Raw genomic sequence first — 15,135 nt, 5'->3', positions numbered from 1 at the left:
TCACAAATGAGCTCGCAGCCTTTTACCTTTTACCTTTGCTTTAATAGAACCCCAACCAGTAATAACCCCCATCCACTGAGAAGGTTCAATGTAAGTCTTACAACACCAGGTTCAATGCAAACGCCCTCCCAACATGGCTCAACATGTAATCATCTCTCTTGAACCCCACCATCTGCCTCACATTCCCTTGCCTATCCAGTACTGTCTCAACTGTTTGAAAGCTGGTTATTTGGATATGTCGGTGACTTCTGGTTGCTCTTCTCGATGTTCCTTTGGTTTAAGGATGATTGGACGGGGAGGCGATGCCACATTCATATCATTGCACTCTATGCTGCGCCATGGTTATGTTGAAGCACCGATTTCCATGCAGATACTCCAGGGTTTCCAACTGCCTTTCTCTGATTGACCGATCAGAGGGCTGATCAGGAAGGAGCAGCTCCATGCACCAGGAGTGTCTGAGTTGAAGGACAGGTCATTCATTCTGAGAAATAGCCTCGCCCCTAAACCTTGGGCATGAACAATGAGCTCCTCTTTTACACATTGCCGCCAAGGCAAATGTGAATTCCCAATCCGGCCTGTCATGGTATGCAGACATGCAGATAATGATATACAGACAGGCACAGACAGGCAGCTAATGAACACAGAGAACAGGACATGACCAATGACCAGGCAGGACACTCAGGGGTGGTATCTCACTATAAAAAGCACAAGGCACTCACACTCCGCCTCTTTCCACTGATGAACATCTACAGAGTGAGTCAGGGTGTATGTACAGTATCACACCTCCAGCACGTGGCTAAGAGCTAGTCTGGTCCAGTCAGACAGAGTAACCACACTTAGGTTAGCAGAGAGTCGAACTCATAGAGAACTGTGCTAACTCTGCTACTGGTTCAATAAATCAGATTGAACTAACTTCAAGGTCTGGAGTATCTTTTGGTTAAAGCTGCATCCAGTTGCAGCCTGTGTTATCCCAGAGTACATAACACATCACGGACGTTACTAATTAGAATTGAACTGAGATTTCTATTCCTTATCACCTCCATCCCATATCAAACTCATTTGGTCTTTAATTATTTATAAAATCCCCCTTCCCACAAAACTAAACCTCTTCTTTTTTATTTGGCTCACACGATTCCGGTAAAATGAAGATGAAAAGGAACAATTTGCAGATGATCATCAATGTCTCATCCCTCAATCGCAGACAACTGGTGATTTTTGTGTGACATCCATTTGCTCATTGGTAATTCCATGCCTAGTCACTCAGTTTGATTTCCATTAGGTGGGTAAACGGCTCCTATTGAGGTTGACTATTTATTCTGGCTGCCCTTTTCCCCACTTGCTATGCCAACCGGCAGCGTCACTCTGGAAGTTTGAAGACAACTTTGTCAATGAGGCTGGACATTAACATTCAGGGTGGAGACATTGTGGGCAGAGAGCTGGGCAATTGTGAATGCGGACGACGCTCAGCTTCTTCCATCGCCGAGTGAGCGAGAGTTTACCTAAATATTTGTGAGATTGCCCTGTTCAAGCAGTGATAACGCAAATGGGAGAGTGTTTGCTCTGCTCCACACAAGAGGTGTGACGCGGGAGTTTCATTTGCAAAGAGTTACAAAAGCCAAACACGGCGGTGCCAAATGTCAAGGTAGAGATTTGTAAAAATGTGATTTAATTGAGGTTTTTTTTTCTCTCTCTCTCTGCGTGAATGATGACCCAAAGAGGGTTTAAATATTGGGAGAGCCTTGGTAAATGAGAGGAGATTGAAACTAGCATTGACAAGCCTTGCTGAAAGGCGCGCACAGAACTAGAGATTAAGCAAAGGCATAGTGTGGTTAGAATGAGTCCCAATGTCTTACTGAGTGTTCTCATCATTGTTGTTTCCGTGGTTCAGCGGGTGCAATGCAGCCCCGTGCTCTCTGAGCGCCCACAGCGCCGCCACGGTGAGTATCCCAGAGGAAATTCTAACAGAACTCTCCCCATCAGCTCTTTGCAAATCCCTCCACTCCTCGCAGTGAAGAAGTTACCGAATGAACGAGTTCGATACAAATAAGAGCGCAACAGTACTCCTCCACTGAAGCTGAAGTGTTTTTTTTGTTTGCAAGTGGAAATTACAAACTGAGTACTGTGTGTCAGGGTTTAAATGTCTAACCTTTCTCTGTATTGATTGTCCCCCCAAAGACATCGCCAGGCCCGCTGCTGTTGGTGAATTGACTCCAGAGGGACGGGAGAACATCATGAAGTTCCTCACCATCTTTGACCAAGCTCGCAGAGATGCTAATGGCAGGATCCGAGCCCAGATCACGAGAAGCAGAGGTGTGTATGGGGAGTCATGTGTGCCTGGAAAGGGGGGGGGGATGAGGGAAAGGGAATGAGGGAGCGTGTGTGTGGGAGAGAGTGAGGGAGAGTGGGTGTGGGAGAGGGGGGAGAGGGTGTGTGTGGGAGGGGGGAGAGTGTGTGTGGGAAAGAGGGAGTGTGTGTGGGAGAGAGTGAGGGAGAGAGTGTGTGTGGGAGAGGGGGGAAAGTGTGGGTGGGAGAGAGGGAGTGTGTGTGGGAGAGCGTGAGGGAGAGAGTGTGTGTGGGAGAGGGGGGAAAGTGTGGGTGGGAGAGAGGGAGTGTGTGTGGGAGAGCGTGAGGGAGAGAGTGTGTGTGGGAGAGGGGGGAGGGTGTGTGTGGGAAAGAGGGAGTGTGTGTGGGAGAGAGTGAGGGAGAGAGTGTGTGTGGGAGAGGGGGGAGAGTGTGTGTGGGAGCGGGGGAGAGTGTGTGTGGGAAAGAGAGTGTGTGTGGGAGAGGGGGGAGAGTGTGTGTGGGAAAGAGGGATTGTGTGTGGGAGAGAGTGAGGGAGAGAGTGTGTGAGGGGGAGAGAGTAGGGGGGTGTATGGGGAGAGGGAATGTGTGGGAGGGAGAGGGGGGGGGAGTGTGTGTGGGAGAGAGTGAGGGAGAGATTGTGTGTGTGGGAGAGAGGGAGTGTGTATGTGTGGGTGAGAGAGAGAGAGAGGGAGGGAGTGTGTATGTGTGTGGGTGGGAGAGAGAGAGGGAGGGCGTGTGTGTGTGGGAGAGAATGAAGGAGAGTGTGTGTGGGAGAGAGGGAGTGTGTGTGTGGGAGAGAGGGAGTGTGTGTGTGGGTGGGAGAGAGGGAGGGAGTGTGTGTGTGGGTGGGAGAGAGGGAGGGAGTGTGTGTGTGGGAGAGAGAGAGGGAGAGTGTGTGTGGGAGAGAGAGAGGGAGAGTGTGTGTGGGAGGGAGAGGGGGAGAGTGTGTGTGGGAGAGAGAGAGAGGGAGAGTGTATGTGGGAGAGACAGGGGGAGATTGTGTGTGGGAGAGGGGGAGTGGGTGTGTGTGTGTGGGAGAGAGAGAGGGAGGGAGGGACTGTGTGTGTGGGAGAGAGAGGGGAAAAGTGTATGTGGGAGTGAGGGAGAGTGTGTGTGGGAGAGAGGGAGAGTGTGTGTGGGAGAGAGGGAGAGTGTGTGTGGGAGAGAGAGAGGGAGAGTGTGTGTGGGAGAGAGGGGGAGAGTGTGAGTGGGAGAGAGGGGGAGAGTGTGTGGGAGAGAGAGGGAGTGTCTGTGTGGGAGAGAGGGGGAGAGTGTGTATGGGAGAGAGGGAGTGTGTGTGGGAGAGAGAGAGGGAGAGTGTGTGTGGGAGAGAGGGAGTGTGTGTGTGGGAGAGAGGGAGTGTGTGTGTGGGAGAGAGAGAGGGAGAGTGTGTGTGCTGTGGGAAAGAGTGTCAGTGGGAGAGGGAGTGAGGGAACGTGTGTATGTGTGTGGGAGAGTGTCAATGGGTGAGGGAGAGTGTGTATGCGTGGGGGAGAGAGAGAGCGAGTGTGTGTGGGGTGGGGGTGAAAGAGGGTGAGATGGGGCAACACGTAGAATCTTACCTGTAGAATTGATTCAATTGTTTAATTTCCATGATTGAATTACTCTCATTTTCAGTTTGGAAATAAATTGATTCTCGAATTATGCCTTAGCAGGTGGCCCAAAAATAGCAAGAGGGGGAAATTGACCTTCAAAAGAAATAACTTGGACCGGTTAAAATTGATGAGGGCAATGATGAAGATCAGACTCTGAGAGTCAGACAGAAAGACAGCGACTGAGCGAGAGAATAACATTGGGATGGAGGCGCTTCGAACTTCATTTGTCCCGAGATTTAGGAGCAAGTAAACACTCAAGAAATAAACCTTTGGGGTTGAGTGTTTGAAATAATTCGATTGCTGAGAAACGGGATCAAGTAAAAGAAGGAATGTGGACAGATCCACAATGGAGAGCGCGGGGGGAACCAGGCGGCAGAGGTCGCTCTGTCTCATTCAGCAAGGGATTAGACTCCATTCTGAAGCTGCCATGAAGGTAGCGCCACTTGAAAGACCAAAAGTAAAACAGAATGAGAAGATTCCCGGTGCACAAGCTCCCTCTCCAAACTAACGCATTATCTGGATGGGAGACCCTTCATGATATCTCGGAGACACCAATTGCAAAATCTTTTTCCAATGCATTAGAATTAAATTAGAAATTAAAATCAGGGCGAGGTGTGTGCAATGATATACATTCCATGTCCACCAGGTTAGAAGCAGGTTTCCCGCGCGGGTAGAGATGATCGCGCTCCAGCTTCTATCATGTATTTTCTGTCCACAATGTTTCATCAGCGATGTTTCCTGACTTTGTTTTCAGCCGGCGGGAAGAGGGCTGAAAGAAGAGGAGGCACGGTAAGAAATTCTAACACTGATTGGGGGGAAACGTGAACTCTTGCGTTCTGGCACTTTGAAACTTGCCTAACATTAGCACAATCTTCCCATCAGGGGCAACATCCAGATGTGGGGGGTTATTTTCTCCAAGCGATAGGAGAGGTAAACTCTGTGCTATGTGGAATAGATGAAACCATGGATGGTGCTGAGAACGCGCTACATGTGTAGATAGTTTGTGTTTCAGTCAGTGATACCTTCAGATGATTGCAAAGTCTATTATGTTGTAGGAAAATGGGCCGGGCGCAGTGTTTCGCTGTGTTGGGGGCTGTTATCTGACTGATTAAACATTGCCTTTGAGAAACATAAGAATCAATATTTATGTTTCCCTGTAGCCCAGAAGAGCCATGAAATGGAGAGTAGGCATCGGAGTACTGGGATTCTCTGAATACTTACCAGAATCTCGGTTGCACCCATTTGTAGGCGCGGGGGTCGCGTTTGCCTTTCCACGGCCCTTCCAGACAGGCAGCACGCAGACTTCCTGTTGCCTCCTCATTTGAATGATTTAAATGTGTAGCCAAGCATCTCCCACGTTGCCGGCTCCCATCACACTCCACAGGTCGCCTCCCACGCTTAAAGGCAGTCTGTCCCTCGTTGGGACCCTGCGCTAAGCGAGAGAAGGCTGCTTCTGGCTGCCAGTGCTGCAATTGGAGAGATGGAGAATGAAGCAGCTGGACAATGAGTGGGCGTTGTGGGTGTCTTATTCATAGAGGCTGACAGGGGGATTCCGTGTTTTAGAGGAGGGCTAAGAGACCCACAGGGATTGCCCTGTGAAGGCAACGGGAACAAGCACTCAGGGAGGCCAAATTCCAGAGTCAAGTGCTGAGAACGCGACAACAGTTCAGGACAAAGTTTGATGACCTCACACAAGTGGCCAGGAATGGTTGTGCGGAAGGATTCATTGGCCAGTTTGTAGGAGTGACCTTTCTCCCGAGCATTCGCTTTCTGCTTCTCGAGAGAGGCCCAGAGATTGTGAGACTGCCTCAGCATGAAGGCATAATGTCTGCTGCCAGGGTACATTGCACATTGATGGTATGGCAGTCTTTGCAGTTCCTATACCTCCCCCCTTGACATGCGTGCCCCTGCCCTATTGGGAATTCCAGGATCCAGGCAAACCCACATCCCACTTGCCCTGCACCTCCCCCTTAGAGAAAGCATGATGGAATTAGATTTCTTGACACGAAGGGCGTCCATAACCCCCTGGATGTGGCAATGGATGACACACTGAAAGAGGTTGCACATGTCGCCCGCTGTGATCACACAGAGGTTTAGTGCCACTGTGATCATTATGGGCGTTGGCAGCACCGTCCTCAGCCTGGTACGGTGCTCCAGGTTGTGTTGCTGGAGGTGGCATATTTTTGTAATCCTCTCATTAGTGAAACCGAATCGCCTCAGGCATTGCTCCTGAGGGAGCAGGAATCATGCGAAGTGCTCGGGAGAAACCAATATGTAGGGGCAAGGAGAAAGAGCCTTCTGTGGAGAGCCTCGATCTCCCTCTCAAGAGAGCTCCTCTGCTCTGTAACCTCTGCTCCATTTATTGATGGTTTCACGGTTACAGACCCAGTACCTCTTCCAATAGGTGACAACATCCTCTTCCTTCGCCGTATGGATGCACAAACTCACCAAAAACAAGAAATAATTGAAAAGCACATCACTTGCAAGTTGGATGGTTGACCCTTTAACTAAGTAGTGTGATTAATGCAATTGAGCATATGCTCAGCTGTTAGAGATTAGCAGTTTCAGCATGGAGTACTGCACTGGCCATCCCAGAAGTGAATGCAAATTCAGTCCATACCATCTTAAAGCTTCACTGGCGCTGGTACCAGCATCACAATGGAGCCCAAATTCTGAATCCTTAGACTTTTCAGCAGTGAATGAAAATAACTGAAGTTACCTATTGTGGAAGCAAAGTCCCTGGAATCATTTAAGAAACAATTAGATATATTGACTGGTAGATTTGTCCCAGATCTTTCTAAGTGGATGAGCTAGGAGGGACAAAATGGTCTTCCACATCTGGATCTTGTTATTCTGAAATCAGAATTGCTCCTTCCTATCTCTATTCATCCCTCCTGCCCTTCCCTCAAACTCAGTTCCTCTGACTTTGGCCTCTTATGTACTCTGCCACTGCTGATGTTGCCGATATTCTACTTATGGGCCAATGTTGAATTAAAAGGTTACTCTTTTCCTATAAATGTCCTATTTGTTTCCCACTCGCCCAGTGTGCCTGCCACTCTGTATGCCCTTATCAATATAATTTTGGATGTCATTATCATCAGTGCATCTTGAAGTTGGCGTCCGGGTCACTCTGTCACTTTCTTTCCCTTGCGTCATTATCATAGAATTTTAAAAAAATCATAGAATTTACAGTGCAGAAGGAGGCCATTCGACCCATCGAGTCTGCACCAGCTCTTGGAAAGAGCACCCGACCCAAGGTCAACACCTCCACCCTATCCCCATAACCCAGTAACCCCACCCAACACTAAGGGCAATTTTGGACACTAAGGGCAATTTATAATGGCCAATCCACCTAACCTGCACATCTTTGGACTGTGGGAGGAAACCGGAGCACCCGGAGGAAACCCACGCAGACACGGGGAGGATGTGCAGATTCCGCACAGACAGTGACCCAAGCCGGAATCGAACCTGGGACCCTGGAGCTGTGAAGCAATTGTGCTATCCACAATGCTACCGTGCTGCCCGTCTCTCTCTTTTTCCCAGGAGAGAATGTGATTTGGAAGGAATCAGGATGACTGTAAAATCCTGAGGTTGAGAATGAGAAGCAGCAAAGTGGGGGTGGGGGGGCTTTAGACAGGCAGGCAGCATGAGACTAGGAATGGTTTACCATAATATAAATGCAAAACTTAGAAAATATTTACATAGATTGTATTAATCTTCATCGCAACCTTACCACTCGAAGGGCTAAAGTTTAGTCTGCAGTTTCTTTGTGTCCCATAAATCTATAAATGGTCCCATAATTTGTATCAAATACAGAATCGTGACATGGGTGTGATGTTATACATTGGTCCAGTTCATCACACCTCTCCTTAACAAAGCCTCTCTGCGAATTCATTACTGAAACTTAAACAATTCTCTTATATTTACAAACATGGCTTGGCTTGCTCACTCTGTAGGAACTTGTTGGAGAAATTCAAGCTGGCTATCTGCTTCCTGATAAAGAAAGAGAAATGAAAGATGAGCCATTTGCTGCAAATCCTTTGAAGGAGAAAGATCCCAAAAAAACAAAGAAGCAAACTGGGAAGAAATCGAACAAGCGAGGTAAGGTGGTCCACGCTAGGTTTTATGGCAACTTTTATTTTCCCACCTCTTGACTCCGGTTACTTATTGCTGGGATGTGGTACCAATGGTTCCCCATAGGATCTTGATCATTCTTTCTTAATCATGTGTTGCCATCAGGGGACATCGCAACTGAACTATAAGTAATGCACGCACACTTCCAGCAGCTGTCAATGGATGGAGTTCAGCTGGCAGTGTCTTCCTTCCCTACCCAGAGCGGCAAGTCAAATTCATAGCAAATAGCAAGTCCTTCGCAATCGTGACTTTTCCCAGTTATTTTATCCATATTTACTAGTCATAGTTACTTCACAACTCAATCCCATTCTCTTACATTGTAAATCGCGTCACCACTAAGTCCCTTTTAGGCACTCTCTTGAATATATCCAAGATCTAATTTTAAACTAGCCCAATTATCAGCCAGTCAACTCAGACAGACATTGACTTTTTCCTGGTCCAATTGCTACACTCTCTCTGTCTCCATGTCTTTTATTTCCCCAAAATGTTTCTAAAAAGTACATTCCATAATTTGGATTTGATTTAATTTGATTTATTGTCACATGTACCAAGGTACTGTGAAAAGTATTGTTCGGCATACAGATCATTCCATATATGAAAAAACATAGGACAAACATAAATACATAGACACAGGCATTGGGTGAAGCATACGGAGTGTACTACTCAGTGGAGAAGATGTGTGAAGAGATCAGTTCAGTCCATAAGAAGGATATTCAGGAGTCTGGTAACAGCGGGGAAGAAGCTGTTTTTGAACATAAATGCTCAAATTGGACTTTCCCAGAAGTGCAATACAGTTCCAGCTCTTTCTATACAGCATGAGGCATTCTGAAGTGCTCGATACAATTGCAAATGCACACAATAGTTATAATTCACATTCCATCACAAAGATACTTTCACCAACAACCCAAGAGGTTTCACACAGTTTCCAGCTCCCCAGTATACGATGACAAGTGGACCTGAGGCAGTCTCCTTTGCCCATTAGCTTTTGTGGTACCATCCCCAAGCTTTGGTCTATCCCTCAACACCTAGTCCTGGATTTTGCATCTGTGTCACTGAAAGAATGTATTTAATTCTAGTTGGGAGAGTTCTGCACCTCACTCCTCTCTTTCTGTCACTTCTCACATTTTGGGTTCAGTAAATTTCTGCTGGGTTGTAAAAAAAAAAGTATGGTTCCCACTCGTGGTATCATGATCTTTGAACGTTTACTGGATAATTCCTTTCCCTGTAGAATGATGCTTATTATTACACGCCGCAGTATCACATTAACACCTTTGTAATCTCTCAAGTTATTCAGAAAGTGCCTTTGGGCTTCAAGAGGAATGTGAAAAACTGTGATTTATGTGGTAAAACCCACCCTGCAAAGAAATTCCACCCTTTAGTATGTTCCCTCAGTCAACAACGCCCTTGGGATGACAGGAGTTTATGTTCCTCAAAACTACACATATTTAATGTTAAGACTTCTTGAGAAACCACTAGGAACAAACAAGGACTTTAATCATTCATATTTTCGAAAGTTGTATTATGTTTTCCTTGTAACCTAACAATGCTCAAATTATTCAAAGGCTTTATCTTTACTTTTCAGCTTGTTTTTGGAAATACTGCAACTAGAGACCATCAGATTAACTGCATTTTGGACGAACCCAATCGGTGACCAAGGAAGTTAAAACATTTGACATTGAAAGTTTTGCCTTTAAAACTTTCAACATTATCCTTTAAATAACAGAATAAAAATCTAATCAGCCTGATTTTCTGCCTTGTGTAAAAACTATACTTGAAGAATATAGGTAAATATGTGTATTTAAAATACCCTATTGAAATAAAAGTTTACTTTTTCTTATCAAGTTAGCTTAAGCACTTGGTTTTCAAAGCACTCTAGGCACTACACACAGAAACATGCATTCACATTTGGATTCTATTGTGGTTCACTTGGTACAAAATCCTGACAATTACCTTTCAAACTAAAATGACTCTCTTGTGAATACTTCCTGCAACATGTGAATTTACTTAGGCATAGAAAGTTTAGCTTTTACATTGAAACTAAGCCAGAAAGTGTGTGAAGGCATTTCTTCCATACAGGGAATGGAAGCTTCCGGGAACTATAAAACTTGTTTTTATGAGGCAAACTATTGAGTGACAGCTGAGTGAAACATCACTTCTTTCTCCATTAGTTGCTATAGAAATCTGTTACTGATGTGGCAGGTTACACTTTGCACTGTCATGTGAGAGTACCTTTAAGATATGGGTGTTTATAAATTGGTGTGTATATAAATATCTGTAGTGAGAGGTCCTTTAAGAAATGGGTGTTTACTACTGCAGTGATGTCAGAGTGTGCGTGGAGCTGGGCTGTCTGTCAGCTTTTTACTTTTGTTTTTGAGCAGGTTTCAGGGTGTGTTTTAGTTTAGTTGTCAGTGTTGGAGCTGAAGCCAGACCAAGCAGGTGTACTGCTGTTCGCTCTGCCATCAAAAGATTATCTCTTGATCATTTGGTGAATTCAGAATTATAAATGTTTTCAGTAGTGACTTTAACCTGATGTGCTTCTGATAAAGGTTTTGTTTTTAAGTCGTATGGTGTTAAAAAGGAAAGCTTAAAGGTTTACTTAGTGTTGTCGTCTTTGGGGGTTGTATTTGAAATAATGGTTGCTAAGACGTTCACTGTATGTTTTAAAAAGGTTAACTTGAGTTCATGGAATAAACATTGTTTTGCTTTAAAAAATACTTTTCCATTTCTGCTGTACCACCCCTGTAGAGTGGGCCGTGTGCTCCCCATACCACAATCTAGTAAAAGTTGTGGGTCAGGTGAACTCCATGATACACTTTGGGGTTCTTTAAACCCTGGCCCATAACAAATTGGGGGCTCAAGGGGGATAAAAGTCTATCTATTGGATTGGCGTAGTGAACTTAAAGACCGTGAGGGGTGAGCATATTGTGGGCGCTTTTCAGGTAGGGTATTCTAGTTTACGTAGGGAGTGGGTTGTGGACAAGGGCTCTTTCAGAGGCTCTGAAGTTTTTGGGGGTGGGGACGGTCACACGCAGTACCTTACGGACAGAGATTAAAAGTAGGCTGTTAGATTTGGCAAAAACATTGCAGTTAACATTACCTGACAAAATGTGAAAAGATGATGTCATTATGGCGGTGGCTAAGCATTTAAAGTTGCCTGAGATACAGTTTGACTCATTGGAAATAACAAAAATTCAGTTGCAAACTAAACAAATGGAACATGAGAAAGAATTAAAGCAGCTTGAATACGAAAGAGAGAGAGATGGAAAAGAAAGAGAAAGAGAAAGAGAGAGGGGTAAAAGAGAGAGAAGAAAGGAAAACAGAAAGAATAGCCCGAGCAGAACAAAAAGAAAGAGAAAGGGAGATACAGATCAGGGAAAAAGATAAAGAGAGTTTGAACTTCTGAAAGTGGCCATGAAACATGACAGTCAGTTAAAATTGGCAGACGTAAAGGGAAACGTACAGTTAGTGGATAGTGATGAGGATAGTGAGAAAGAGCGTCATAGTCGAAGGCTTGGTGGGAATCTATTTAAATATGTCCAAGGTTTGACTAGAAGGAGGTGGAAGCCTTTTACATTTCATTTGAGAAGGTGGCTAAACAAATGGAATGGCCACGCGATATGTGGGTATTACTGATTCAAACAAAGCTGGTAGGTAGGGCTAGTGAAGTGTGTGCATCACTATTGGAGGAGGTATCTGGAACGTATGAGGATGTGAAAAAATCCATCTTAGGTGCATTTGAACTAGTGCCTGAAGCTTACAGACAAAGGTTCAGAAATTTAAAGATAGAATTTGGTCAAACATACATGGAGTTTGAAAGGCTCAAACAGAGTAATTTTGATAGGTGGATAAGGGCTTTGAAAATAGACCAAACATATGAAGCTCTCAGAGAAATTATACTTTTGGAGGAGTTTACAAATTCAATTCCTGATGTACAAAGAACAAAGAAATGTACAGCACAGGAACAGGCCGGCCCTTCGGCCCTGCCAAGCCCGTACCGACCATGCTGCCCGACCAAACTACAATCTTCTACACTTCCTGGGTCCGTATCCCTCTATTCCCATCCTATTCATGTAGTTGTCAAGATGCCCCTTAAATGTCACTATCGTCCATGCTTCCACCACCTCCTCCGGTAACGAGTTCCAGGTACCCACTACCCTCTGTGTAAAAAACTTGCCTCATATATCTACTCTAAACCTTGCCCCTCTCACCTTAAACCTATGCCCCCTAGTAATTGACCCCTCTACCCTGGGGAAAAGCCTCTGACTATCCATAGTAGTGAGAACTCATGTGGAAAAACAGAGGGTTAAAACTGAGATTAGCGGCAGAAATGGCAGATGATTATGGTTAGTTCATAAATCAAAGCTTGGTTTACAACATCAGTTTCAGCCTGTGAGGGATAGAAACTGGGGACATGAGAAATACTCAAATGGTAAAGGTAAAGGTGATCTGATGGGAGATAATAAGGAGAGTGTACCTCAGAGTAAAAAGGAAATCCAGGAGGGTGGAAGAGAAATGGAAAGTTTCAAATGTTTTCACTGTAATAAACTAGGCCATGTAAAGTCACAGTGTTGGTGGTTGAAGAAAAGCACTGGGAAGGCTGATGTGGTAAAACGGGATAAGACAGTGGGGTTTGTTAAAGTGGTAAAGAAAAGCCCAAGTGAAGCGAAGGAGGTGCAAAAGATTGTACAGCCTGATCAAGAGGTGATTGATAAGAAGGTGCCAGATGTCTTTAAAGAATTTATTGTGTGGGTAAAGTTTACTCATGTGTATCAGGAGGAGCAGGTAAAGAAGTCACAATTTTGAGAAATACGGGAGCTAGTCAATCTTTAATAGTAAGAGATGAGGAGTTATGTAGTTTGGGAAGAATGCTGCCAGAAAAGGTGGTAATATGTGGAATTCAGGATGAGAGGAATAGTGTTCCATTATCATAGAATCATAGAATTTACAGTGCAGAAGGAGGCCATTCGGCCCATCGAGTCTGCACCGGCTCCTGGAAGGAGCATCCGACCAAAGGTCAACACCTCCACCCTATCCCAGTAACCCCACCCAATACTAAGGGCAATTTTGGACACTAAGGGCAATTTATCATGGCCAATCCACCTAACCTGCACGTCTTTGGACTGTGGGAGGAAACCGGAGCACCCGGAGGAAACCCACACATACACGTAGAGGACGTGCAGACTCCGCACAGACAGTGACCCAAGCCGGAATTGAACCTGGGACCCTGGAGCTGTGAAGCAATTGTGCTATCCACAATGCTTATATAAGGTTGGAAAGTCCAGTGAAGAGTGGTGAAGTGGTAGTAGGAGTAATAGAGAAACTATCTTGTCCAGGAATACAGTTTATCTTGGCTAATGATACAGCTGGATCGTAGGTGGGAGTGATGCCTACTGTGGTTGTTAAGCCAGTGGAAAATCAGACAACTGAAGTGTTGAAGGACAAATATCTAGATACAAATTATTAGATATGGACTACCCACAGAAATACAATCGGATCAAGGATCCAATTTTACCTCAAGGTTATTCAAAGAAGTTATGATTAGTTTAGGAATAAAACAATTTAAAATCAACTGCGTACCATCCAGAATCACAGGGAGCGTTAGAAAGGTGGCATCAGACATTAAAGACAATGTTGAGGGCTTATTGTCAAGATTATCCAGAGGATTGGGATCAAGGAATGAGGTAAGAGGACCACTTAAATTGATTAAGGAAAAATTGGTGAGTGAGAAATCGGAAATTACATTATTGGATTCTGTGTCAAATTTTAGGGAACGATTAAATAGAGCAGGTGAATTGGCTAGACAACATTTAAAAGTTGCACAAAATGTGATGAAACGGGTAGCGGACAAGAAATCCAAAGTTCGTTGTTTTGCCAGTGGGGATAAAGTTTTAATATTGTTACCAGTGGTAGGTGAACCTTTAAAAGCTAGGTTTTGTGGGCCTTATCAGATTGAAAGGAAATTAAGTGAGGTGAATTATGTGGGAAAAACACCAGATAGAAGGAAAACTCACCGAGTGTGTCATGTGAATATGCTTAAAAGGTACTTTCATAGAATTTTGTATTTCATAGAATTTACAGTGCAGAAGGAGGCCATTCGGCCCATCGAGTCTGCACCGGCTCTTGGAAAGAGCACCCTACCCAAGGTCAACACATCCACCCTATCCCCATAACCCAGTAACCCCACCCAACACTGAGGGCAATTTTGGACACTAAGGGCAATTTATCATGGGCAATCTTTGGACTGTGGGAGGAAACCGGCGCCCACGTTTGGAGGATTGCATTGAGAAAGTGGGACAATCAGCTTTTATTTCCAAACTGGATTTACTTAAAGGTTACTGGCAGGTACCTTTATCTGAAAGGGCGAAGGAGATTTCAGCTTTTGTGACTCCAGGTGGCATGTGCCAATTCAAAGTTATGCCATTTGGCATGAAAAACGCACCAGCCACATTTCAACGGGTAACTGATAAATTCGTTTCAGAATTACCAAATGGTGCGGTATACATCGACAATCTGGTAATTTTCAGCCAGACATGTGACGTTTTATTCACCCTGGGGTAACACGGACTGCAACTGGATGCAGTTGTACTTGAAAGTAGACACCAAAGTTTGATGTAAGTTCAATACGCTTTATTGAACTTGTTAAGCAGTGCACAGTTTGCTGTGGGTTTGACACTCTACTAATCTAAGCATGCTAACTATCACTAACTAGACCAGACTAGCTCCGAGCTACGTGTAGAAGGTGCTAACTGATATATACACCCTGTCACTACAGTTGTCACCAGTGGAAAGAGGCAGAGTGCTGATGCCTCGTGTGTTTTATAGTGTGAAACCCCCCTCTAGTGTTCTGCCTGGTGATTGGTTGTGTTCTGTACTGTGTGTTGATTGGCTGTACTGAACTTCTGTCACTGCCTGTCTGTATCTCATTATGTGCATGAGTGCATATCATGACATCCCCCCCTCTTTTAAAAAAAAAAAATTTGGCGGTTGCTTGGAGCAGATGCGACTGTATGTTCATGTATAACTATTTACATTAAATGGCAAGGGATGAATATATACGAGAGGTGTCTATCGTGCAGATACAGAACAAAATTTACAAGATAAA

At 44.8% G+C, this 15,135-nt stretch overlaps 1 protein-coding gene across 1 annotated transcript; it reads left to right on the top strand.

Annotated features, from left to right (window-relative positions):
- Positions 1–1,744: 1,744 nt before the first annotated feature.
- urp2 (urotensin II-related peptide) lies at positions 1,745–9,874 on the top strand. The gene is made up of 5 exons (XM_072513387.1): positions 1,745–1,937; positions 2,176–2,310; positions 4,654–4,688; positions 7,856–8,000; positions 9,616–9,874. Exons 1-5 carry the CDS (start codon positions 1,835–1,837, stop codon positions 9,639–9,641), a joined length of 444 nt encoding a protein of 147 aa, XP_072369488.1. The 5' UTR covers positions 1,745–1,834; the 3' UTR covers positions 9,642–9,874.
- Positions 9,875–15,135: the final 5,261 nt, after the last annotated feature.

The sequence above is a fragment of the Scyliorhinus torazame genome, chromosome 8 (assembly GCF_047496885.1).
Source record: "Scyliorhinus torazame isolate Kashiwa2021f chromosome 8, sScyTor2.1, whole genome shotgun sequence".
Classification (NCBI taxonomy): domain Eukaryota; kingdom Metazoa; phylum Chordata; class Chondrichthyes; order Carcharhiniformes; family Scyliorhinidae; genus Scyliorhinus; species Scyliorhinus torazame.
Note: the sequence above shows the minus strand (reverse complement) of the source record. Positions and strands in the feature narration are given on the sequence as shown.

What these genes read in the sequence shown, in the direction of transcription:
- urp2 (XM_072513387.1), top strand. Translation starts at nt 1,835, where the DNA reads ATGAGTCCCAATGTCTTACTGAGTGTTCTCATCATTGTTGTTTCCGTG. An exon ending in GCGCCCACAGCGCCGCCACG is followed by an intron (nt 1,938 to 2,175) that starts GTGAGTATCCCA and finishes GTCCCCCCAAAG; the next exon opens with ACATCGCCAGGCCCGCTGCT. An exon ending in GAAGAAATCGAACAAGCGAG is followed by an intron (nt 8,001 to 9,615) that starts GTAAGGTGGTCC and finishes TTTACTTTTCAG; the next exon opens with CTTGTTTTTGGAAATACTGC.